Source organism: Lissotriton helveticus, chromosome 8, assembly GCF_964261635.1.
Source record: "Lissotriton helveticus chromosome 8, aLisHel1.1, whole genome shotgun sequence".
NCBI classification, from domain to species: Eukaryota; Metazoa; Chordata; class Amphibia; order Caudata; family Salamandridae; genus Lissotriton; species Lissotriton helveticus.
In genome coordinates this window covers 1,340,062,628-1,340,090,107 of record NC_136069.1, presented here as the reverse complement: position 1 = coordinate 1,340,090,107, position 27,480 = coordinate 1,340,062,628, and the positions used below count along the sequence as shown (strand labels likewise).

Genomic DNA, 27,480 nt, shown 5'->3' with positions numbered 1-27,480 from the left:
ATCGGAGAGCTCATCGAAAAATGATACTTCCAAAAGTTAGGGGGGGTTGGGGCATTCCACACTTTTTTTCCCTACTATTTGGCTTCAGTATTGCAATTCATAACCCCCTTAATAATTGGCGAACGGGCGCCGATCCTGGATGCGTATTCCCTGTCAATTTATGAATTCGCTCTAGGGGTAGAAGCTCGGGGGTGTCTTTTAAAACATGTTGAGCCAAGCTACCATAAAAAAACAAAATTTAAGATCCTGAAATCAGCATTCCGGGCTTGGAAGTCAATTAGGCGAATTGCTAGTATTCCAAAAATCACGAGATATACCCCCCTTATGTCTCAATCCATTTTCCCATCTGTTTTTAGAGACACAATCATGGATAGTTGGCGTCACCGGGGTATTAGTTACCTGGGTGATGTATGGCTAAATAGCCATATTGTATCTTTTTCAGAGCTCCAAAGAAAGTTAAATCTCTCTAATACTGATTACTTTAAATACCTTCAGGTGCACAGTTTTCTTAATACCCTAACGCCTCAGGAATCTGCTGGGTTACAGCGGATCCCTATGATGGATTCCTTTTTTAATCAAAGAAAAATTGGCTTTTTTTTTACAATTTATTGCTTTCTTTTCTTCCAGATGATTTAGCCTACATGCAATTAAGATGGGGCGAGAAGCTGGGCTCTAATGCTAATAAGATCGAGGAGTCTATATATCTGGCTAATTCTATTCTCTTTTCTGGTAGAAGTCGGGCGCAACACTACATGGCGTTGTATGATCTATATTATACACCAGACAAAATTTCTAAATGGGGAGTCTCAGTCGGTACATCATGTAGTAGATGCGGGCTGCATGCGGCAGATGCTGTCCACATGTTTTTTTTTATGTCCACAACTATCTGCATTTATAGCGGATATTCAAACTTTTTTAGCTCTGATACTTGGTATGCCAGTAGAATTAACACCGGAGCTTGTACTAATTGGAGTCTCCCCTGTTGTAGTACCTGTGGAGAAAAGAAATCGGATTTTTAAGTTCATGGGAATTCTGCGCTCATGTGTTACCCAAGACTGGATTAGCCCAGATCCGCCATCCTTTCACATGTGGAGGGCTCGCCTCTTGGCTATGTATTATGTTGAACATGCCATATATAGAACGAAAGGCAAGAAAAAAAGGATAAGTGGTATGAAAATGTGGGCGCCAGTCGAAAGGTGGATTGAGGGGGAATTGGGGTAATTGATGTTTTGTCTTTTTCGGTTATCCTCTATACGCTATTGTTTGGTTTTATTCTCCTGAGGCCAATGTATGCTTGCAATACTTATTTTTCAAATACATGATATGCAATGTATTACGTTTTTCTATTTATTCTCTGCTGAAAGCCTGTATAAAATCTGACTTGCTGGCAATAAATAAAAAATTCAATAAAAAAAAAAAACATTTCCTACTTTGTATGTGTGCTCTAATGTACACATGCAAAGCTGGACAGTGTTTGAAGAAAACAAAACTCTTCTCCTTTGTGTCGGATTCAAGGAAGTGTCATTTTTTGGTGCTAAGCTATATGTGCAAATGTTAGCAGTCGATATGGCTTTGCATCAATAACCCTGGGTAGCAGAATGGGAACTCCCAACACCCACACAACAGTACACCTCTACATCGAGGAAAGGCAACATACGGGCAAAATGCACCCACACACCCCATATATTCTCTCCATGGAGAAATCCTTTTTCCTGTGGCGAAATCACTTCCTCTACACCCCTTAGGAGTTTTTGGGTGTCTAGCTGCCTTTCCCACCTGAGAAGTAAGTTACTCCAGCCCTTTACTGGGGTAAATCTCCAGCCATTCCTAGGGTGGGAAAGGGTTGGAGAGGAGTTTATGGATGCCACCAAACTCAAGTTTTTGTGGGTGGTAGTTCACAAGCTTTCAAGGCAGACCGTGATTTGATCCTCCCACTCCCAACTTCCTGTGTGGTTTACTCCTGCCAAATTCTACACAGTTGTGGCATACAGTTCCAAAATGGCAAGAAAACTTACATCTGCCAGGTATTCTATTGTGGATACCTGATATAAGTAAATGAAGCCACTTTTGGCAATATTGGGAGGTTTAGGGAGCAGGCTTAGCACCTATGACTTGCCTAAATTCTAAGCCAGTCTCACTATCTTGGAGTTTCTAATAGATGGTAGAAGAGCAGTATGTTGAGAAGACCGACAAAGCTGGTGATGGATTTCTTAGGGGCCTCATACACAAGCCCTTTTGTGATCTCAAACCATGCAATTTATAAAATCACAGGGGTTGCAATAGTAAAAGTGCTCTTTTTTAAATGTACAAAAGCCCTTTTAGGAGTTGGTAAATTCTTCTGACTCGTAAAAGGGCTTTTGCCACCCTGTCCGAATCGCCAATTTGAGGGGGGCGTGAAAGAAGTTCCCCCCCTGTTTGAGTCAGAGAGAAATTTATCATTCGTTTGTGATGGCAATGGCAGTCGCAAACAATTGATCAGAAACCAATACCTCAAAAAGATTGGTATCTAATTAGCAAAGGGGTTGGGGGAGCTCTTTGGACCCATTTCTCTTTTTGATTCATGAAAAAAACTTTCAGGGAGAGTTGGCAGCCGACCACGGGACCACTGCCAACTCAGTGAAACGTTAAAAAATATATATATTATTTAAGCAGTTCCGTTTCCTTTACAGAAAACGGACTGCATTTAAATGAAATAAAAAAATCTTTATTTAAATGCAAACACAGACATAGTGGTCTGCTGACCCTTACAGAGCACCATCCCTGCAATTGCGGCCAATCGCAGTGGTTCCTGCCTAATGTATATTAATTAGGTAGGTCATTCTGCGACCTGCTTTTCAGAACCGACTGATTTGTACATAGATCAGTGTGCAAATTTCTGTTCCAGTAGCAAAAAGTCATTGCACGATTTTGTGACCACTTTTTGCGAATGGAATAATAGTGCATGAGGCCCTGTATATCGATCTTTACTAGGGTAACGATGCAGTAGTGCTTTGAACGATTATACTGCAGTGGTGTTCTATAGAGAGAACATTCCTCAGTGACATTTCCAACTAGCAATCCTGTATTTTTCAGTCAGTGTGAAAGAAGCACTTTGGAACTTTAGTGGATTCTTGTGGTTGCAATCTCAGGTGTGCAGGCATTGGCTGCTAGGAAATGACTTCTATAGGCCATTTTCCGACTCTAATAACTATACGAAAAGGCCCTGTGTATCGCATGTCTCCCAGCGCGCCACATTTACCCCGCTACACACACACTGGGACATATTTACAAGGGAATTTCACCACCGGAGCGTCACTTCTTACGATGCTCTGTTCGCGCAATGCCCTTCTCCATGTTTACAAGGTGGCACTAACACACTTTGTATGGCCTAACACCGCCTTGTAAATATCGTACCCATTGATGCAGTTTTCTGCCTCAAAGGGGCGTGCAAGGGGTGTTGCTGTGGGCGAACCCACGCAACACCATTTGCCTTTTGACACTGACCCAGATTTAAAAGCTATGGTAAATCTGACGCATCGGCAAAAACGAACACCATTGAAAGGGTGGCGTTCGAATGCGCAGTAAGGAGAAATACTTTTATTTCTCCACGTTGTTTGCTCCTTTTATGTGAGCTGAATCCTACAGCACACACAGAAGGAGCAAATCCCAATTAAGGATTGTTTATGTGCAGGAAGGTGTGCCTTCCTGCACATAAACAATCATCCCTGCAACACAGGCACCATGGCGCAAGTGTGTCTGCGTTGGTGCTAGGCAGTTTTTATACTGGCGGCGCTAGTCGAAAAACAGGGGGTGCGTCATTCTGTGAAATTGTGCATCCCTGTGTTTTTATAAATGACGCGCGCTGCTAAATTGCTTGCAGTGCTGTCATTTCTTTGTAAATATGCCTGATGGGTTTGAAATCTGCAAACTATTTGCCAATCCTGCTTGAAAGAATGTGTGGTGTTTGACACTGTAGGCCAAGTTATTAAAGGAATACTTTTAGGAAAATAAATCCTCGCATAAATAGCCATCCTTGTCTTGCTTGAAGAAGTGACCACTAAAACTCCTGCAAAGCATGATTTGAAAACAGTGTAAGTACTTTTTTGTTAAATTCATGCCCGAACAGAACTCCACACGACCAACTAAAAATACAAAACATTGCTACCTTGCAGTGGATCAATTTCCCACTTCTTTTGGGTAGCCCTGTAGTGGAAAGGACAGGGCCATTAGGAGTCTAATGAAAGTGAAATAACACTTTGGAACGAGTTTTGGTTAAGCGTTAGATCCAATTCGAGTTTGTTTTGGCAGGTGTAGAATGCTGGACGTTTTTGTCCATTGAACTGTAAAAAGTTGAGAAAATTGAGGCGAGGGGCTGAGCTGTGAGTGCGTGTTTATTTGTTGCATGTGGATTACCTTAAACGTCCAAGAATGTAATTTAATGTTCTGGAACAGTGGGATGAAAGATGGTACCACTGGAGAGCCTTTGCATATAGAAATACGAGGAGGGTAATGGGTCAAATGCTTGTGTGCTATACAAATCTTCTTGATGGTCATATCCATGCCAGATTTTCAGGCTGTCCATGTGGTATACAATAACAGACCATTAATTTAAAAGGAATCCTTAACCTTGCCAGTGGTTATCTTTAAAACCTGGCCTTAGCACAATTGTATCAGTTTGCCAGTGCGTGTCTAAAGCATTGTAAATTGTGTGAGGCATGCAAGAGGGAGGTGGCGCTTCTAATATTTAGGTATATCATTATGAGAGTGGTCCATGACTAATGAGCTAATAACCTACTAAACCAGCGCCAGTGCCTCTTCTGATGCCTGCGTGTGTGGCAGCATATGTAACCAAGAACAGACCGACAAAGTTCAATGCTCTTACCTGGGATCAATTATTACTTCTCTCCTGAAATGCAAATTCAATATTATGTGTTCCTTTTGTCCCATCATATCATAACTCCCTAAAGAGACATATGGTCCTCATGTAGTCTATTAAGCAATATAATTTGGCTGCAAAAACCACAGAATTTTACTATGTGTATTAAGTTGTGAATTCAAATACTTATTTAAATGCGGCACCCTTTTGAGTTGCCTACAAGTTTATGACCGTGAGTTGACAACTATTAAACGTACTTGACGGAATATTAACAATTGTGTGTTTTTTTCTTTAATCAGAGACCTGAAGATGCTGATAAAATTGGAATTGTGGAATACTTTGGTATGGGGAACTACATCGGATTCCCTCTGCAGTACTACCCATACTATGGAGTGCTTCTACAGCCCAAATATCTTCAACCCCTTTTGGCCGTGCAGTTTACTAATATCACCCGCAACACTGAAGTACGCATTGAATGCAAAGCGTATGGCGACAACATTCGCTACGACGACAAGGACCGCTTTATGGGACGTTTTGATGTGAAATTCGATATAAAGAGCTGATCAGAAGCACAACCCACCTAAAATAAACTACTAGTCTTGAACAAACTGTCATACGTATGGGACCTACACTTAATCTATATGCTTTACACTAGCTTCCTGCATTTACTAGATTAGAATGTAAATTTAAAGTGTAGCAATAGCAACAAATATTTATTCTATTGTAAATTAAAGAGAACTAAATTACTTGAGCCTTGGGACACGCCCAGTTCTACTGTAAATTATGATTCCATGACTGACTTGTAGTAAGCAGTGTTGCCGGCCCCCCAAGTATTGCTGCCTTGTGTATTTTTATGTTTTAGTGTACAGTACCATAGGTGCTTACTCCGGTCATTTTTTTCAAGCCATGTTTTATTGTATCTGTTTTCTACTTAGTTCAAGGATTGCAGTCTAAGGTGTAAATACTCAGTAATGGGAATAAAACTGGCAAGGTACCTTTATTTTTTTTTGTTTTGTTGCTCTTTTAAAGTTTATAGCCCACTAATTGATATTTTAACACTCCACACAGCCCCTTTTCCCGTGTTGTTCGTTTCCTTTCCGGAGGGGGGGCTTTATATTTTACTTTTAGATTCACTAAAATGCAAGTGGTGACGGGTTGCGCTTTTTGCATCACATTTCTGCTCCTAGTCCTTCTGTATGTTCCGAAGTTGTTTGAGGTCTAAGTCAGAATGTCAGTGATAGGGCTAATCGCTTTCCTTTATATATTTTGTTCCTGGAGGCATCACACTCTGGTGCTGTGTCTTTATGAATGTTTTAAACATTTTCATGGTGGAAGAATTTTATATTTATGCAGTTGTACAATTTTTATTTTTTTCTGCAAGAAAGTGTAATGTATGAAAAAACCAAAGTCACTTGTTAAAAATAAATCTTTATTTTGAACTTTACAAAAGCAATGCAGTACCCCATAGGATGGCGTTAAATGTTGTCTAGTGTGCAAACTCAATGTTCAAACATCTGTAATATTTGCCAGGAGTACCGTGCTCTTTCTTGTTTCCAGTCAGGTTAAGACATTGGACAATAAATGAATGAACACAGTTAAGGCCTTTCGTTTGTCTGTTATTCTCCCGACTGAGAAGGAAATGGCAACATACTTCAGTTAAGTCTTAGGTTTTTAATTGTCAAGGATCTTGAAAAAGTACTGGACCTGCAAAAGAAGAAAATGTATATATATTTTTAGAATGGTAGTTCATCTTTCATGGAGGTTAAATTGAAAAATGGCACAACATGGGCATTAAGCAATACACCTGTTTATCTCATTTCGGAGATCCGGAACTCCTTAAAAAAAATTAAGAAATATTCTAAAATAAACCAGTCTAATGTAGGTTCAGGAGGGCCACACCAAGACCAAGTCTTCAAATATTCTCTTTGAGATCCAATAAATTCAATTGGAAATAATTTAAAAAGTCACCATAACAATCTGGCATGGAATCTGCCTTCTGGTCCTGCATTGGACAACCCTGCTTTAAACTATGAAAGGGTAAATATCCATTTTTAATTGAGAAGATTTTTATAATACAAAGAAGCTTAAAATCCTTGTATAAAATCACATCTCTAATTGAGTTGTGACGTCTATTGTCACCTGTAATGTAATTATATGCCTGCTCGACCATAATAAGTATTTACAGTTTAGTTGTGACATTAACATCCCTACCGCCGAAGTCTGAAGCCACGAAGAAAGGCAGAACACATAATATAATTACAGCCCCAGCTTTAATGAAAATAAAAACTGTATTTCCTTCTGATCTGTTTTTCTAAAATGAACAGTAGGCAGCAGAAATGAGATACTTATGGCAACATGTCTATTTTTGCATGCTACAAGTAATTACAGGAAATGCAGAATATATTTAATATGCCTTTACACATTGAACTACAGCTTTTAAAAAGAAAACTGGCATTAAACTGAATTTTACACGTGTTGGAAATGGCTCTTTCTGCAAGGTCACCCCCAAACGTATTGCCTTCCTCCTTCCCTTTTTGCTGAATTTGTTTTGTTGGCTTTAGGACTCTGGGCACATTACCACTGCTAACCAGTGCTAAAGTTCATGTGTTCTACACTTTAAACATGGTAACATTGGCTTATCCCCAATTGGCATATTTAATTTCCTTATAAGTCCCTAGCAAAGTGGAGTAAATGTGCCCAGGGCCTGTAAATCAATGCTACTAGTGGGCCTGTATTACTAGTCGTCACCCACTTAAGTAGCCCTTTAAACAAGTATCAGGCCTGCTACTGCAGAGCCTGTGTGTGCAGTTTAAACTGCAGTGTCGACCTGGCAAGTTAACTCACTTGTCCGTCTCAAACCTTCCTTGTTATTACATATGTCACCCCTAAAATAGTCCCTGTACATCCCATGGGCAGGGTGCAGTGTATTTAAAAAGTAGGGCATGCACTTTTAATGTTTTACATGTCCTGCTAGTGAAATACTCTTACATTAGATGTTCACTGCTGTAAGGCCTATCTCTTTCATAGGATACGTTTGGGATTGCCTTGTTACATTTTATACGTGTAATTTACAATTCGGAATAGATGGGACCCCCAAATTTGGTGTCCCTGGAATCACGATTTTAAAACTCAACGTATGGTGGAGTTGGATTTTAAATTGCAATTCTGAAAAGGACACTTTTAAAAACATTGTTGTCAACAAAAACAATGGTTCCCTTGGGGAAGCTTTAGCCTGTGCTTCCTAGGCAAAGAGGTGTTGTCATGAGTTTGATTTGAATTAGACCATCAGTTTATTGGATACCCATGTATCCAGTACGGCACAATCCTGTGACGAATGTAAACATATACAAAGTATTTGGCACAATTATTCAAATACTTCACATCACAATGTGAAACACAAGAACGTGGGTGCTCTTGGTGATATACGGTGAACATGGAATGTGCTGTGAGATAAAGCATATACTGTTGACTTATAATTGCAGTTTCAAACCCTGATGTAGCCCTGAATTCGGAGCCCACCAAATGGCACTTAGTATTGTAAAGTCAACTTCAATAAGGTGTATACTTGCATTGTCCTGATGAAGACTCAGTTTAAGTTGTACATTTGGGAGCGAAACGTCAACGAGTTTTTCGGTTGACTTTGTAATCAAAAGTACTATTAGTTGGGTCCTGAATACAGGACTGCATCAATTTTTGAAACGGTGCAACTTAGGACATTCTACCAGGAAGCAGGACTGGGGTGCTGCTGCTGGCGGGACTGCCTCTCTGCTGGACTGCTTTGTTGTGCTGGCCTGCTGCCCTCTTGCATGGGAGTGAGAAGTTGATCGGCATCTCTACATCCCAGAACTGAAGTATCTCCAAGGGCTTGTCGGCTTGCCTCCTGTTCTGAAGTCTCAGGGACATCAAAGATTTCTCTTAAGCCCACAAACAGCACCTGGACTTTGCTTGCTGCAAGTCTTGCTCTGCTAAGTGGTGACAACCCAGTCCTGGGCCCTTGGAAGGGAGTATGAAGTGCTGCATCTGCCAGAACCCACCCATCGACACAGATGTGTCAATCGGTACTGACTCATTGTGGGAACCAGATTGATGTATCACACTTTGGAACCAACCCTTCACCTTCAGAACTGCAACTACGGAACCAACGCATCACTGTCACTGTGTAGAAAAGATTGACGCATCACCTGTACAGCATGGAGAAGCCCAACACACATCGCATTTGGGAAACGTCGCACCCCAGATCTGGCTTATCGCTTGTGGAACCGATGCATCACCGGCGTTGCATGGGGAAACCCAAGCCCATCACCCCAACTGTGTGGGGTTCGCCAATGCATTGCTCAGCAGCACCCTACATTTCGGTGCGACCAGGATTAAAGTACTTTTGCTCAGCAGGCCCAGCGTGGGGTACTGTATCCAGCCTCCGCTCCCATCATGGCTGGCTTGAGATCTTGACTTTGTTCCGGTCAAGCGTGATCAATTAACTCTTTAAGCACGTGCTGCTTCTAAGAGCAATTTTTGCATATGATCTTTAAAATGTATTTCTTGACTTCTACTGATTGGACTTTTGTCGTTTTGGTCTTGTTTTATTTATAGAATTATTCTCTAGTTCTCTAAACTTGTGTGGAGTCTTTTTGTGGTGTTTTCGCTGTTACTGTTTGTGTTGCACAAATACTTCACACATTGCCTCTGAAGTTAAGCTTGACTGGTCTGTGCCTAGCTACCAGAGGGTGAGCACAGGATAATTTAGGGTGTTTTGTGACTTTCCCTGACTAGGATTGTGGTTCCTGCTTGGACAGGGTGCATACCTCTGTCAACCCGAAACCCACTTCCTAACAATTTGTTTTTTGCAGTAAGTTACTAACTGCTTTTTAGCATGGTTAATTTTGCACTACAGATTTTACTTTTAGTATTCATGTCTCAACAATATTTCCTTCATATGTATGAGAGAGACCCCATGGAGTTAAGCAGATTGTGGGATAAGTGATCGAGTAAGCATGTATTATAAGGGATAAAATACCCTCCAACATGTTTTAAAAGGATAGCATTCCATGACCTTATATAGGAACAAAGCCTTGGGCCTCACTCCTCTAAATGGTCACAAAACTCCTCATTGACTTGCAATATCATTCTACTGTACACCAGAGGATACTATATCCTACATATCCGAGTGGTGAGGAAGACCTTTCTGGTGGAAACAGAGCTATTCCATAGCAACTGAAACAAAAAATGAGGCTAGTATACTGTACATACCCATAAAGCGCTACCTCAGTAAGATGGAAGAAAAGACTGCAAGCTTTTTTTTTTTTAATATAAAGATATTTTGTGCAGTGCAACATATTAATACTGCTGTAATCTACTGTGGAAAGCTTTATGTGAAAATGGCCAATTTACTCATATTGATAAGCTATAGTAATGCCAAGTAATAACCGAATAATCAAGGCACTGATCACCCACATCCCAACATACTTTATGTGGATTAGAGCAAATTCAAGGTGATTAAGGGATGCAGATCCCCATGCTACCCTGCAGTCCTACCATTTCTTTGATCAAAGACACTGCAAGCCACTGAAACATCCAGTCACTTTGTTCCTACATGACATATCAATCAAGGCTGTTCTGTATTGCCAAAGCCACAAAGTTGCAACACTTGCCCCTTTCCCGGAAGGAAGAGAGGCTCTAAGAAGCAACAAGGCATTGCCATTGAAGCGCGGGACTGAAAATACAATCTTCTGTAACTTTTTTCAGTCTCTCACCTTCCGGTAACTACATGTAAATTAAAATACAGCTTAAAGGAAAATTAATGTTAATCAGTGGCAAATACACTATATTACATTATGAAATCGCTATTAGTTAATGCACCACACCAAATCCTGGTTTGTGCAGTGGAGAATAGTGACTTGTGTATGTTTAGTGCTACAAGGTCCCAGTCTGAACGAAAGCACTGTGAACATGCAAGTCAATAATTTAAACTTTCATTACACACAGTATAAGATAGGCTGCTACGGAATTCACAAAAAGGTTTAAGATAAAGTGTTTCCAAAGTATAGATTTTTTCCAGGCAGTATATGTTGTTTTTTTTTAACAACTGTCTTTTAAAAGCACACATCAGAGCTTAACTTGTAGCTCCCTTACAATACCCCTAAAAAAGAATAAATGTGCGTCATCCGTAAGCTTCCAAGTGATTCCATCAGTTAAAGCCAATACCGGCTTTCAGGCATCCTTTACATTTACACTTCTGTCAAGTAGTCTGGCACCCTGTCAAGAAGGCTTGTTTAGCTCTCTGCCCCTCCCTCGGTTTCACAGTTGAAGCTCCCTGAATGACACTTCAGCTGAAGATTTTCAACTCCAGATGGTTGACTTTTGACAAAAAGTAGGGGAACTGTTTTCTTAAAATTAAAAAAGTAAGGGCACATCTTGCCCTTCAGATTCCCTCACCCCCTACCCTCCTGTTTCGACCTCCACATATGAGGCTTTGTAGTGACTCGGAAAGGATACCAGAGTGCAGTTCTGAAAGAGAAGCAACTGGGACAAGGGTGCAAGTGCACTCAACAAGAGGAGTAACAACAAGCATTTGCAATGCAATCGGTCTCTCCTTTGGGACCTTATAAGTGTTTAGCCATGCAGCAGATTATCCTTGGTCATGTGCCGGTAGGGATTGAAGAGCTAAACAATTACTACACACCGGGTCATGTAGTGTGACTCAGGAATGTTTGCCCCTGCGGTGCGCAGGTATGGTGAACATAACCCAAAGTTATAAGGGGTCTAGGGGGGCCAAAGGCATGCATTAGAACCAAAGTCTGTGGTTAAGTGGCCTATGGCATGCAGACCGATTCACTAGAATCTGTGACTGTAAGGGGTCATAGTCATTGAAAGCCAGCTGCATAGTCATCACCTGAGCAAAGGACTACATGCAGGGCCATTGGAATTATGTGATTCTGTGGTGGTGGTATTTTGTGCATAGTCACAGATTTTGCGCATTTGCTACATAATATATCAGCTGTTGTGTAATCTGCTAATTTGAACAAAAATGACTTTTATGCTAGCTGAAACAGATTAAAATTACGACCAGGTTAAAATGGCAATAAAATACCACATGGAGGCAATAAAGCCATTGCAGAATTTTGGGTGCAAACGGCACGCCATAGGCGTCAATGCGTAAGGGAGAGCGCAGTGGGTTAACAAACCCAGTGCGGATTTGAGTGTGAACTCTGTAGGCCTCTCTTACAAATAGGAATGTTTGTATCCTGTATGAAAGATTCTATTCTAGTTCACATTCAAGGGAATAATAAACTTGTTGCACAGGTTTGGTTTAAAGAGATTGTTCACACAAGTTCTAATACAAGTGAGGTACATCAGTGGGTTAAAAGACTTTACTGCAGAGAATCACTGTTAGACCCAGCTTGTCCAGCGGGTTTATCCCCAGACTTTTTGGCCTTCTGTTTGGATCTTGTTTTTGTTGGGTTTTTGACCCTGGGCACTTTACCACTGCTGATCAGTGCTAAAGTGCATATGCTCTCCCTGTAAATTGTGTTTATGGATTGGTGATCCCATGATTGCATATTTAATGTACTGGTAAGTCCCTAGTACAGTGCACTGTGTCTGCCCAGGGCCTGGAACTCAAATGCTGCTAGTGGGCATGCAGCACTGATTGTGCCTCCCACATGAGCAGCCTGTATAGGTAACTCAGACGTGCCACTGCAGTGTCTGTGCAGTTTGGTGCTGCCATTTCGACCTGGAAAGTGCACCCACTTGCCAGGTACAAAACTTCCCTTTTCTTATATGTGAGTCACCCCTAAGGTTGGCCCAGGGTACCTTTGTGGGCAAGGTGCAGTGTATGTGAAAGGTAGGACATGCCCTGATGTGTGTGTCATGTCCTGATAGTAAAATACTGCCAATTTCATTTTTCACTATTGAAAGGCTATAAGTCCCATAGGATAGAATAGGAGTTTGTTTACATCTTATAAATTTAAATTCGCATTGGAATAAGATTGAAAGTTGGAATTTTGTGCCTGAACTCAGAATATAAGAATGCATATTTTAGTAAAGATGATTTTTATATTGTGTTTGAAAATACCAACTTTTAGAAAGTGGGTATTTTCTTGCTTGGCCATCCTCTGTGCCTCTGCTGGTTTGTGTATTGACTGTGGCTTTGGAGTGACAGGGGCTGTGGATAAGCATTCTCTCTGACAGCCACAGGGGCTGATGTGTGTCCTGCCTTTCCTGAATGAGTCAGGGCTGGGCTGAATAGACTTGGGCTGCATTCAGTGGAGGATTTCTCGCTAGCACCTGAATAGGCATGGTCTGAATTTAGAGTGGTGGGAGGAGATTTCCCTTGCACTTGTATAGGCCCTCTCTGCCTTACAGAATGCTGTCTCCGCCGCCTGCCGGGCAGCTGCACCACAGAGTACAGAACTGATTTTGGCTGGGCAAAGAGCTTCTATGCCACCAAAGAACAAAGGGCTTTGTACTATAAAGAGTGGGCCCAGACCCCTGAAATTCAGACTTCTGCTAATCTAAGGAACCTGCCAGGAAGAAGAACCGGGAAAGCTGGAGGAGTGCTGCCCCTGAACTGTGTGCTGTGGTTCCTTCTGCCTTGGGCAGGGAAAGTACTAGACTGTGCTTTCATCATCCAGCTGTTAGTTTTCTCCAAGGGCTTGAAGTAGGGCTTGCCTCCTGTTGGAAGACTAAGGGATAGAAAAGACTTCACAGATCATTTTTGGACTTCAAGAGGAACCTCTGCATGGAGAAGAGCTGGAGAAACCTGTGGAGGAGTACTGGCCCTTTGCTGTGTGCCGTCTGGGGTTGGCCTGCAGTGGCTGTTTCTGCCAAGGAGAGGAACTGTGTGCATCTGTATCTCCAAAGGTTTGAAGTGGAGCTTGCCCCCTGTTCAAGAGGTCTCAGGAACAGCAAAGACCTCACCATCCTTCTGGGCACCGTCTCTGGTCAGCAGAGTCTGTCGCAGACTCCGTGTCCTGAAGGCACCGCCTTGCTTCGCAACACAAACCTGGTCTCACCGACTCAGTCAACGAGCCGCTGCTTGCACTGCGTTCTGTGGGCACCACACTCCCCACTGCTTTGCTGCACAGGCGTCACCGACTTCATCGCTGCCTGACTCCAACATCAACCGGCTCTGTCGCTGCACCATGACCTGCTAGCACCGCATCAAGCACCGTCTCACCCTGCAACGCAAGCCTTGGTCTCACCGACTCCGTCAATGAGCCGCTGCCTGTACTGAACCTTGAGGACCCTGCACACTGCAACGCTTCAATCACAGATCGCAACCGCAATGGTTGCCCTGACCGACTCTCATCGGCGCATTGGCCACAACAAGAAAGGTACTGTCTCCGAATCTGTTGACGCTTTAGCTGACCTGTACCCACGAGGTTGGCTGGAATTGTTAGACTGTCATGTTCAGTATCGCGGTAGCCCAGAACGGAGCTACAGAGTCAGAGGAACTGTGTTTTCACATAATTCCTGCAATTTAACGGTTATTTTGCACAGTAACTATTTTTACAGTATTGTATGTTGGATTTTTATATCGTTTTTGGACCTGTTGGTTTAGATAAAGTTTTTGCTTATTTTTCTAAACTGGTGTGGTGTCTATTTGTAATGTTTTCACTGTGTTACTGTATGCATACACAAATGCTTTACGCACTGCCTCTGAGATGAGCCTGTCTGCTTGTGCCAAGCTACCAAGGGGACAACCAGGGGTTATTTTAGAAGTGCATCCCCCTTACCAGGAAGAAGGGTCCCTACTTGGACAAAGGTACCTACCTCTTCCCAACTAGAGACCCCCATTTCCAACACTAGCGCGATAGCTTGGATCCAGTAGGCAAAGCAATGCCAGCGTGAGCTCCAACACATCAGCATAGCAATAATTTAAAAAGTATTTTTTTAAAGATTTAATGTTTTAAAAAAGTGAAGTTTCGAAAAGTAAATTAAAAAAAAAACCTTGCCTTGTGTCTATCACTAAAGGGCAGCAATGTCGGCTATATCATATATTGCCCAATAACCCACCTGCACCCAGGGAGTTCTGTATCAATTACTGTAATCTGTCACTAGCTTAACTTCTTGCTATCTCAAAGCAATTCGTTGTTGAACTAGTTTAATAGCGCTATTGGAAGCTTGTTGTTTTGAGTTGTTAAACGGTAAGATATCCCTCCTGTTAAAAATGAATTTGATCAAGGTCTATCAAAGGTACGTTGAATAATGCCCCCCTCTCTGAATGGAAGTGTCCGTATTCAGCTTTTTAGATACAAAGAGGTACGTGCATGGTTTTATACCCTGCTTTCCATTCCAATTATTGAGATTACAGTAGACGCATTAACATTCTTACACAAGTTAGTAACTGCACATATGTATGGTCATTCAGTCAGCAGGGCATCCCGTACACAAACTGATCACAGGCAACTGGTGCAGGACAGATCTCCTGACATGAATGGGGACGTAAATGACTTGATGGTTCCCCCGGAGACTTTAACATGATGCACCTGGTTTGTTGCTGTGCAGGCTCGGCTGTTCCCTGTAGGTTTGACCTTGCATTTGTTTTGGGTTAAATCTCAAGTCAATTCCCCAAGTCAGTTTGCGAGCTGCAGAAAGGGATACTTTCGGGAGGCACTTGGAACTGACAGACAAGATAATGAACTATTAGCATGCTGAGATTGGAGCTATGTAAATATCGAGTCATTGACTTGATGCAATGTATAGTATAGATTTAAACACCGCCTTTGTGTTTTTTTTACCGATATGGTTTGACAAGTTTACGCACCCATACAGCACTGTGTTTATGTTGGGGTGTCAATTTCTTGACCTGTTATCTTACGTCCTAAATATTTTTCTTACATCTTTGTTGTTGTGCGCTAATGTTTAATTTCTCATTAGACAGCCTGTACCTCTTCCTTTGTGTGTTTTAATGCACTAATCGAGGCGCTCTAGGCAGGGCTTTTTAGGTGTTGCTTGATCTTATGTGCTCAATAATGCAAGCATTTGAATGCAATGGCGGCACTTGTGCTTTCGCTGTAAACATCTTAAGCTAAAGCGTGGGTGCCCCGATTGCTTTATAAGCAAAGAAGTACAAAAATACTTTTTTTCTATTTCTCTACTTTTGAAAAATCGAGGCACCCTGCTTTAGATGTTTACAGCCAAAGCATGAGTGCCGCGATTATAACAAAACTAAATAAAGAGGAAAAAAATGGCAGCCACACGTCTTCCCCCCCACCCCCCATCTCTTTATTTACTTTGGTTGAAATTGCTGCACTCGCCCTTTAACTGTAAATATCTTACGCTAAAGCGGAGTGACATGCTTGTTTCAAAAGTAAAGAAATAGAAAAAAGTTATTCTATTTCTTTACCTTTAAAGCAATCGCAGCACCAGCGCTTTAGCTTAACCCCTTCTCTACAGGGGTAATTTCCCCCCATTGGTGCGGGGGTGAGCGCGGCGCTGACGGGGAGACCAGCTCGTCATGAGTCACTATGGAGCTGTGCTCATGACGAGCTGGTCTCGTCACGACCCCGCCCACTGATTAATTAGCCCGCACAGGCGGGGAATTATTCGCGTGTGGGCGGAGCGCAGCTGTTCTGACAAGACCAGCTCCACCGTGACTGATGACGAGCTAGTCTCGTCATGAGCACAGAAGAGGTTAAGATGTTTACAGCTAAAGCGCAAGTGCAGAGATTTTAACCAAAGTAAATAAAGATTTAAAAAATATTTGCAATGCAATAGGTCTTGCATCTAAATTTGAGACCTACAGCATTGGAAAGAAGGGGCCACTATTGTCCCAGCTGCTTCAAAAGATGCATTGCTCGCTGAATGTAAGCAAAGCACGTAGTGCCTGCAGTAAAAGAAACTCAAAGAAAATGGTGCTTACAGACTTAAGAACATGTGCCATGTAACAACCGAAGTAAAAGAGCCAGTTTCCATGAGAGGTTATAGATGAAAACAAGGTGGTACTAAGAAGGGACTAACAAGCCTATTTCCAAATCAGAAGCCAGCATTTATGAAGGACAATGACCAATATGGGTGGGGCTTCTATTCTATACTCCAGTACAAGTCTCACAGAGCAGCACATGCGCGCTGACTCTAGGCTCGACCTAAAAATGGAGGAACTTGAACTGAGACCGCAATAAGGCATTTCAGATAATTTTTTGGCAATCCATGGGTGGGAGTTCATGCGATCTTAGAAAAAATACATCTCCAGATCGTCAGATACTTCTGGAGAAAGGCTGACAAAGCATTGTTTTTTAGAAGATCAGTATTTCAAGAAGGAGCAAGGAGGGTGTCAGAACTCTGTAGCGAATGAACACCACCAGAGATTGTGAGCTTTTGTGGCAGGTTTTTAAGGTGTCCCACACTCGAGAAGAGCATACCATACAGCCGGCTCGAAAATACTCCTGGCTGTAATGGGAGTCACTGTACTCTGGTGCGAGAGGATCTGATATTTTCAGAATATTCCTGGCACTAGACTAGCAGCAATGGGTAATGCCACTTTCAGTGGCACAGTGTGAAATTTATAATGCTGCTTTCAGGGGCACAGTGTGAAATAGAGAATTCTCAGATAGTAGAGTTCCCTCAGTCATGACAAGAGGACTGAGTATGAACTACCAAACTGCAGCCAGATTCTGCCAAGCAGTCTTTAATCATAACCGAATCACAAGAATGAGCTGGTGGGGGGCCCATTTCTATAGAGATTTTTTGTTGTTGTGGGGGTAATAAGGTGGAGTCAAGAAAAGACCGCTTTCGAGTCTCGAATTTTGAGCGAGTCCGGCCAAGACAGAACCAGTAGGGAAAGTAAGAGGATGGATACTGGAAGAGCAGTAGCACTGCTTGTAGAGGTTTAATATTATTATCGATATTTGTTAAGCGCAACGAATCACCCTCGAAAGGGTCTCTGTTTTTACATTTGAGGAGGTGAACAGCCATCCAGGCGTGTATAACATCCAGAATATGAACCATAAGTGAGACGTTTGATGGAGAACACTTCCCGGTAGAGCAGAGTATCATCAGCATACACCCGGTAAGAGATGTTCAAATGATTAAGAAGGGAGCCAATGTAATAGGCCAGGGGCTGAAGTGATCACTGGTCGTGCCTTGTTTACAAGAAAAGTCTTATATATGGTATCCTATATTTTGTTAACCGGATAAGATTATTTAAGTAGAAAGAAAACAAAACTAGCTCAGAACTGTACAATCCAGTACCATGTATTCAATGATGATGCTGATCAAACCAGCCCTGCTCCATTCCTCCTCGCTCACCACTCCTGCCAGCTCTAATTTTCCGGGGAAGCTGGAGAAAGTGACCGAAGCACGATCAGCACCCCCTGCACTAAAAACCTGCTCTAAAAGGGTTCAATCCACTGGGGAATGCCCTTTGGGAAAACGGGCAGCCCAGGCCTGTGATCAACAGTCCAATCAGAGCTGATTGATGTGGAAGGATGAAAAGGCAGACATCACTATTATCACAGATGCCCAAATATTCACCTTTTAGTTGTAGCATGGTAGTTGCATTGATGCACAGCAGTTGAAAACCCTGCGTACACATTCAGTTGTGTTTACTTCTAGTGTAATCTGAATAGCAGAGCATGCGGAATAACCTGCAATGACATTGTCGTAACTTATATACAGGCCTTGAGAAAGGCTTTTACATGGAGACCAGATTATGACAGTGTATAATTCCTTTAGGAAAATCCTGCTTTTTGTAGTCCTCGCATCAAATTCCAGATAGGGAAATCTGATGGTTCAACCTCTGTAATGGATGTGACCTGGTAAAAAGTCCCATCAAGGTCTGTTCTGTTTAAAAAGATTGCTGTATCTATGTTCAAAACACCATAACTGTTACTGTGATGATGCAAATGGCTGTGTACATGCCTTAAACAGTTGCCTGTAGCACAGATGTGGGGAGAAGGAGAAGGTTTGCAGGAAGTATTTATATTGCCTAATTCTAATATGTGCGGTTTGATTTTACTTCACGTTTTTACTCCCATGCTCCTGCAGTTGCACATTTTACTGCTGGACAAAATGTAATAAAAACTACAATATATACCAGTTGATTGGAAAGTACTCTCAGAACAAGGTTGAAATGAAATTCCTTATTTCTTTATAAAATTGATGGAATACATTTGTTCTGAAATTGCAAACTGTTGCTTCAACAGAATGCCACAGGCACAATAATGGCCAAAATGGAAGTTAAGAAAATCCTGCAGGCTGTCTGAGGGACATCCAACAGATTCTTGAAGCATCTTCCCCATTCAGAAGAGCCCCCCCCCCCCCGAAGCCCAGCAGAACCAGGGTTGATCAAGTGTTAGTTCAGGGGAGAAGATTTATTTTCTTGTCCAGTGAACTGAACTGGGAGGACCAGTAGTGGAGTCGCAAGGCAGGAGACTGCGCCACACAACTGAGAAAGGGATTCATGATTTTGGGTGCTGAAGCTTTGAGAGAGTTATGTTACCACAAAGCAAGTACTAAGGAAAGTAAGTTTATCACTTAGCTGAAAAACTGCCAAAATGAAGCCTGAGGATTTTATTATGATTGGAGAGGCAACGCCAACAACGAAAGACCGATTTACCCTTGGAAATACCATACCTGGCTGCTCCAGTGAGGGAACCAGAACAAAAGAGGAGAGAAGACGTCATAGTCTATTGCACTGAAAAAATCCTTCCTGTTATTACCTCCAGCTATTTAACTTCTACTCCAGCACTTTGCTCCACAGCTTGTGGTTTCGATCTCCTGAAGACCAGACTGGCTAAAGGGGACGGAGAAGACGACGAGACTCTGCAGTACTACCCCCTTGTGACCAGAGGGGAAAGGAGGCCCTGAGAAAGAGGAAGATGTAACCCAACTGGAAAAAATCTAGTTTAATAGAACTTGGAATTTCTTCAGGACCGGGAAGCAGAGTTGTGGGAACCAGTATGCAACTGGGAAAAGAGGACTGGAGTCTCAGAAGGCAGTCATGAAGATATAAGGAGTTTTCTTCAAGGTAGCAGCACTACCAAAACTTGCAGGAAAACTTTCACATCATAAGGGACCAGGCCATCTACTGTGCATGAAGGCCTAGGCCTGCCCATCAACATAAATGAGGTCTTGTTAACTGGAGGGACGCATCAAGCATGCATGCACTCGTTAGGCTCACGGTGGACTCTGGCATGGCTTTAGCATGTAGAGAGGTGGTGGCAGCCATGTTTTGTGAATCAGGAGTTGTGACCAGAATCTTTTTTATCTGTGTCGCTAGAGTGAACTCCTACTGGCCCATTCGTGTAAAGTAGCACCTCTAGGCTTTAATATCTCAAGCGTGTGTTACCCATGTACACCCAAGTGGCCTGTATGTTGCACACAGCATGTGTAGGAGTAAACCACAGTAATGGTGCCCTGCACGTTCCATTTTTGAAGCCCATAGTCTGTTTCTGTGCATAGGATGGTGGTATTGTTCCCCAGACAGTAGAAGTGTATTGATGGCATTCTTGACGGTGAAGAGAGGCGATCTACACTCTGAACTGGGGAAAGAATTGAATGGGCTTCTATAGACGTATCAATGCGGTCCAGTTGCTGAGAAGAGCTGCTGATTAGCCTTTCTGTATCACTGCCATTTGATTGATAGTGGGGGTGAAAAATGGGGCTGCGGCTCTTGTTGTTCAGGATGAGATGTGTCTTTAATGTTAGGTGAGTCTCGTTTCTTTCCTGATCACTGTAAGTTTGGCTGTTGATAAGCGAGGCGCAGAAGGCTCAACTCTTTGTGTGCCTGTTGTGGATACATTTGGGTGGAGACTACTCAGCTGTGAGGTGCATTAATATGCAAAGGCTGTGTCTGTAGAACAAAGCGATACAAAAGGGGATGATGGACGGAGCGTTTGAGCAAATCAAACACTCACCCCCAGTCAACTGATCTGGGTTTAATCCATCACTATTCTTTAGCCCACTCAGCCACCCCATTCCTGACCTGGCTATATGCAAATCAGTCTGACCCTGTGCCTCATGGGAACAGTCCAGCCCGAACTGCCAAGCCATGTCTTCCATGGACCGGAAACAAGCATCCTGGGACCGGTTTCGGATTCATAATCCTCATCAGCCAGGCTATCTTGAATCCAGTGGCCAAGTGAGCAAGGGACTCACGTCTGAGCATACCCTGCCACACTTAAGGCGAACAAAGTGATTCAAAAGGGGATGATGGACGGAGCGTTTGAGCAAATCAAACACTCACCCACAGTCAACTGATCTGGGTTTAATCCATCACCATTCTTTAGCCCACTCAGCCACCCCATTTCAGACCTGGCTATATGCAAATCAGTCTGACCCTGTGCCTCATGGGAACAGTCCAGCCCGAACTGCCAAGCCATGTCTTCCATGGACCAGAAACAAGCATCCTGGGACCGGTTTCGGATTCATAATCCTCATCAGCCAGGCTATCTTGAATCCAGTGGCCAAGTGACTAACGTCTGAGCATACCCTGCCACACTTAGGGCGAACAAAGCGATACAAAAGGGGATGTACCACTTTGTTCACCATAAGTTGGCAGGGTATGCTCAGACGTGAGTCCCTTGCTCACTTTGCCACTGGATTCAAGCAAGCCGGGCTGAAGACGGCTGAAATGCCAGAAACCGGTCCTCGGAAGCTTGTTTCCGGTCCAGGGAAGGCATGGCTTGGCAGTTCGGGCTGGACTGTTCCCATGAGGCACAGGGTCAGACTGATTTGCATATGGCCATGTCTGAACTGGGGTGGCAGAGTGGGCTAAAGAACGGTGATGGATTAAACCCAGATCTGTTGACTGGGTGTGAGTGTTTGATTGGTTCAGATGCTCCGTCCATCATCACCCCCTTTTGTACCACTTTGTTGGCCATAAGTTGGCAGGGTATGCTCAGACGTGAGTCCCTTGCTCACTTTGCCACTGGATTCAAGCAAGCCGGGCTGAAGACGGCTGAAATGCCAGAAACTGGTCCTCGGAAGCTTGTTTACGGTCCAGGGAAGGCATGGCTTGGCAGTTAGGGCTGGACTGTTCCCATGAGGCACAGGGTCAGACTGATTTGCATATGGCCATGTCTGAACTGGGGTGGCAGAGTGGGCTAAAGAACTGTGATGGATTAAACCCAGATCTGTTGACTGGGTGTGAGTGTTTGATTGGTTCAGATGCTCCGTCCATCACCACCCCCTTTTGTACCACTTTGTTCGCCATAAGTTGGCAGGGTATGCTCAGACGTGAGTCCCTTGCTCACTTTGCCACTGGATTCAAGCAAGCTGGGCTGAAGACGGCTGAAATGCCAGAAACCGGTCCTCGGAAGCTTGTTTCCGGTCCAGGGAAGGCATGTCTTGGCAGTTCGGGCTGGACTGTTCCCATGAGGCACAGGGTCAGACTGATTTGAATATGGCCATGTCTGAACTGGGGTGGCAGAGTGTGCTAAAGAACGGTGATGGATTAAACCCAGATCTGTTGACTGGGTGTGAGTGTTTGATTGGTTCAGATGCTCCGTCCATCACCACCCCCTTTTGTACCACTGTGTCTGTAGAACAGCCTCGAGAGAACACATGAAAGAGAACCAAACCAGTTCTGAAAATACAAATAGAGCATCCATATCCCTTGTTTGCTTAACCTGTATAGAAGTGTGAGCCACTGTAACACTGGTAGTTCCACAGTTCTCTACGGAGGACAACTGTGCAACCAGAGGTGATGTCTGCCTGATAGCCAGCATCCCAGGGATAAGGAAACATCACCAGTAGTCTGGCCTTGGTGGAAAGAAGTGGAGTCTCTTGCTTGAAGCCAACTTGCTGTTGAGAGAGGGAAGGAGCCTGCCAACCCTGCAGAGCTGTGATTGACTTGAACCAGCAGAGCCGTTTGAACCCTATTTCTGCGTGGGTGTGTGGACTGGGGAGAGTGAACTGTGGGCCCTAGTGCTTATGAGCAGTAGTCTCTCTGTGAAATTAATTCCAAGGGAGATGGGGCAAGGGGCCTTTGCCACTGCCTCTGGGAAAGTTGTGTCCAAGGACAAGCTTAAGAAGTTTGAGTCTGGGGGTAGTGCACCACAGAGAAGTTTGTGCCAGAGGTTGAGTGTATCACTGAGATGTTTCTGCTGAGCCGGAATGTGCACTGAGAAGTTTGGGCCTGAGTTGAGTGAGTCACTGAAACACGTGTGCTGAGGTGGAGTGTGCTGCCATCTAGAAGTTGTGCCTAGGCACACCATACTGCCACCGGCTCCCACTGTCATACTGCTACCTCCCTCTCCCAAACTGCAGGTGGAGTCTGCGGCCAGCACGTCTCCTTACAGAAGTTAGAGTGAAGCATAAATTTGTTCTGTAGGTCATCAGCACCTGCTGGAAAATGGACTCTGAAACTGGCGCTGTGGTGAGAGCTTAATTTGTAAAAGAATGAGCGCCAGTGCTCAAAGCTCTGTTCAGTGCTATTAAGCATTGCTGCACAGAGTCCCAAGGCTACATAGTCTTGAATCCACCACATGCCTCTTTAATCCACTGACAGACACTTCCCTGCATCTCACTTGTGCAGGTTCATGCTTTCTCCGTGTGTGACCTTGGACCATATCAGCAACCACCAACTCAAATTAAGCACTGGGTGAGACTGTACAATAGCAGAGACTTACTTGAGAACTAAGCACTAGACCTGAACTATGGGGTGATCCAGACCTGAGCCTTCATACTTGCCAAGGAACATTCACTTACCGAGACCAACCAAAGGTGGGGGAGCACCAGAGATAGGGGCCAGGTGGGGCAAAATGCAAGGCACTGTTGTGCCATCTTTACAATGCATGCAGTAACTATGAAGGAATGTAATTATTGCCTCAAGATTGCACATGCTCCATTACTCATTGTTATACCCGGTATGTTTGCTCTTGAAACCAATAAATAAAATTAAACAATATATACTACTTCGCTGAACACAAACATGGGTTTAAATGACCCAGAACACTATTTTTGACAGCAAGACATAGCCAGAACCCCATCCTGGACATCAATGTAGGGGCACTCTGACCCAGAAAGCTATTTCTGACAGCACTAGCCAGAACCCCAGCATGGACGTTAATTAGGGGTAACCAGGGGGTATCAACTGCTATGCCTGGACTCTTCTTGGATATTCTAGGCAATGACCTAGTATCCCTGGTCTCAGAGTCCATGAAGCAGGAACAGAAGTTAGACATGACTGTCACGTCCATGTTTTAATTGTTGTTATTATAGTCTTTGCCTGTATAGCAGCCTCTGAGAAGCAAATAGAAGGCAGTTTAGGGTATGAACGTGGGACAAGTGGTCTATAGTGTGACAAGGGAGTGGCAAGGGGTGCATGATTATACTTGCCATTTTGGTGAATTGGCATACATAATTTCCACACTTATCAAGTGGATTAAGAACACTAAACCTGGCAACTAGCTCTTTCTCTTACGTAGCTCTACCATAAGTTTTTTTGTAAACCATTTGGGGGTAGATGTTGAGGAGTCTTTTAACGGGCTGGACTGGGGAACCAAAAGCAGTCCCGTCAAAAATGCTCAAACCGTCCCTGCTTCCTTCGTCTTCGTCTCACACAATCTCTCTTTCTCTCCTTTTCACTCCTCCCTCTCTGATCACTTGCTTTCTACCTCTCTTTCTCTCTCTCTCTCAAGTGAAGCCTCCCCGTGCCTGCTGCAATTAATCTTGGAGAGCTGTGGAAAGTGACAGGCACCAGGAGTGGACCTGTGCTGTCTAAAACGGCCTTCCTGGGTTCCAGCCCACTGGGGAAATGCCCAGTCGCATCAAAGGCCTGTCCGGCCCTGCTCTTTATTTATGTATGACTGAGATTTATATTGTACTTCAGATGGAGAACCTCTTAAAACACAGATCAAGTGTCACTCTTGATATATGAAAAAAAATCTGCATTTGGGCCAAAGGGCACACTGTCATTTTAGAAATAAAAAAACGAGGGTTTGGCCGGTTTGCACTCTTACCTGGGCTGTTTGTAAATATACTTTTGTAGCCTATCTCACCTCTGCTCCTTTCACAAACATAGTAGACGGGAAAGGGAATTATGGGTGTGAAAGGCACGTGAAAACTTCACCAACAAATATTCACTACTCTATTTTAATTACAGTTCAGAAACACGGTCAACATTTCCGAAGCTGTTAATCTAAAAGTGCATTACAGCAAATAACAAAAGGCCAGGTATGAATGCCGGAAATTCACCATGACAACAGGCCGGAAATAGCGGACAGGCTCCATGCAACTGGGCGCCCACGGATCGCTGCGGCCGCTGTTCGGATTACTTGCCAATCGTTCTTGTCATTAATATTGATAACGCTTAGTTTATAGAGTGTCTTTAGGCAATGAGTCGAGCGGACAATTTCTTTATACAATTTTAACTTGCTTAGAATTGATCCCCGTTTTTTAAGCTCGCAGGACGCGCGCATGGACAGCCTGTGATGCCGTATGAATGGAACATGAAGCAGTCCTTGCAGACTTTAAAACCAACGCAAGAAGCATCGATCGACTGCTAATTCGTATGCACATGTTAAAACAAGATGCGTTTTATTGGTAAACAGGTCTTTGAACTGGTGGCCCATATGATTTGAAGCTCTCAGTAAAATGGGCTCTCAAGTGTCCCCTTCTTGAGTGTGTAATGTCTAAGAATTACAGTAGTGTTTCTGAAAATCTGACCAAAATTAAATCATAAATTCTGTTTCATTAATAAAAACTGTGAATAACATTGTATTCTACTTGTCTAGCAAGATATTTTATTGCCTAGCGGAATAATACAGGAATCAATCTAATCGTTTGGCAATAGTTTGAGATGCAGGGACAGGGTTAGCTCAGTCTAGTATCCAACCCCAACCGAGGGGGCAGCGATGGATAAACTGTCACCAGTGTCATATTACGGATTATGGGGGGCACAGACAAGAAACATTTTGGGGGCCCCTGTTTGGTAACACTTTTAATGTAATGATCTATTTTTTGCTAATTCGATGACATGCTGGCTACCAATATTGAATTATAGCTTAAAGGTTAAGATAAAAATACAAATTAGTGAGCTAGAGCGATAGTTCCCTTTCCCAGGGGCCCCTTGGAAGGTGGAGGCTCTGGGACATTGCGCACTTTGCCCTTGCCTTAGCGCCTCTCTGGAGGTTACGCTTAAACTGCAGGCTTGGCTTCTTTAATGTTCAATCATTTTTCACCATTTATGAAGCCGTGCTGCAAAGTTATTCTATATGCATGTTAAATTTGGTGCAAACACCTTTAAGTTGTTTCCCTTTTATTGTGTTCTATGGATAAGCCTATGTTAAAAAATTGATTAAAGACAGAAGGAAATTGTTTTTTTTGTTAACCATGAAAGCCTTGAGCAATGTTTATCATATCGCACTTGTGCATACAAATACGTTTTCTAGGGGATTATTTGTTGGACAAATCTCTCAAGTTGTAGGCAGATCATGATTTTCAAATGCCTTCAAATTTCAATGTACCTTTAATTAAACTGTTGCAATTACATCAACATACCAGGCCTATATGATGGCATGAGTACCTTTTCTTGTAAGTGTTCTCACCTAATAAGTACATTAATGTTTAAAACTTTAAATATAAATATCCCACTATTCTGGGTGAGCACAGGGGTTTCATACATAATATATGAATGTTAAGTAGCATTCTACAAGGCAGAGTACATTGTGGACCCATTGAGAGATCTCCAAGAGCATACAGTGCAAGGCTGCCCAAACTACAGGCTTTTTGCCTGTCTTTTTCTTCGAGGAACATCTAGTGTTGCCAGGCAAGGAAGGGTCCAGGCCCTGAGGGGCACCTCCTAATGATCAGGACTTCGGCCAGCAAAGGCCACAAGGCAGTATTAGATTCAGCTGTTCAGGTGGGCAGATGCCGGGAGGCTTGTTCTACCCCTGTAGCTCACACAGGTCCGCCAACTGACTCTTGGATCATTCTGGGTAGCCTGGGATCAAGGCAAGCAGGCCCAATCTTCCTCCTTCAGACAAAGGCAATCGTTTAAGCAGCAGGGCAGGCCTTCGTCTGAATTTATTATTATTATAATCATCATTTATAGAGCGCAACAGCTACCTCAAACAGAGGTGTCCCGGTGCTTTATTAGGCAAGCAGGAGAGAGGGACTACCAAGATTCTAGCTTTGGCGAAACAGCCAAGTCTTTAATGAATCTGATCCTGATGAATCTTCCATAGGTCTAGAAATGTTCTGATGGGTGGTCCTGAAGGTCCAATATGTGTGCCTGGTGCCAGCCTTTGTGCGGGGGACTCCCTGTCCTACCCCAAAACTGGTTCTAGAAAGGTCTTCCCCTGGTCCTGGCTCCAAACTGTCAGGGGTGACAAAAAGGCAGCGCAGGCCTGATGCCCAATTTCCTGTGAACTCCTTTCTTGCTCGCTCACCTCAGCTCTCCCTGCCAGCCCACCAACCCTCTGCTTCTCACTTATGCTTCTACTGTCGGCCGGCCCTGCAGCGTACCATCACCTGGCTGAAGGGGGGAACACCGCTGCTGGATGGGTCGGGCTGCTTGGTTAGACATCTCAATGACGCCAGGACTGTTTGCTGACCTGCTGCATCAGGATCAGTCGTTGGGTGTGTGGCCACATGTTTGGCTCGCCCCGTCCTCCTTAAAGGTAGCCTAAGGAGGCTATGCCAGCACAGGCAAAATGTGAAGGGGGGCAACAAGAGGTACG

At 43.5% G+C, this 27,480-nt stretch overlaps 2 protein-coding genes across 3 annotated transcripts in view; one reads left to right on the top strand and one right to left on the bottom strand.

The window, feature by feature from the left end:
• ATP1B1 (ATPase Na+/K+ transporting subunit beta 1) overlaps window positions 1-6,454 on the top strand; it is a 68,051-nt gene extending 61,597 nt beyond the window's left edge. The window contains exon 6 of the mRNA XM_078658325.1: window positions 5,155-6,454. Coding sequence (XP_078514451.1) covers window positions 5,155-5,418 — 264 coding nt within the window. The 3' untranslated portion in view covers window positions 5,419-6,454. The remainder of the gene's footprint in view (window positions 1-5,154) is intronic.
• NME7 (NME/NM23 family member 7) overlaps window positions 6,264-27,480 on the bottom strand; it is a 634,381-nt gene continuing 613,164 nt past the window's right edge. For both annotated transcript variants that reach the window (XM_078658324.1, XM_078658323.1), the window contains exon 12: window positions 6,264-6,559. In XM_078658324.1, the coding sequence (XP_078514450.1) occupies window positions 6,527-6,559 (33 nt within the window). In that variant the 3' untranslated portion in view covers window positions 6,264-6,526. The remainder of the gene's footprint in view (window positions 6,560-27,480) is intronic.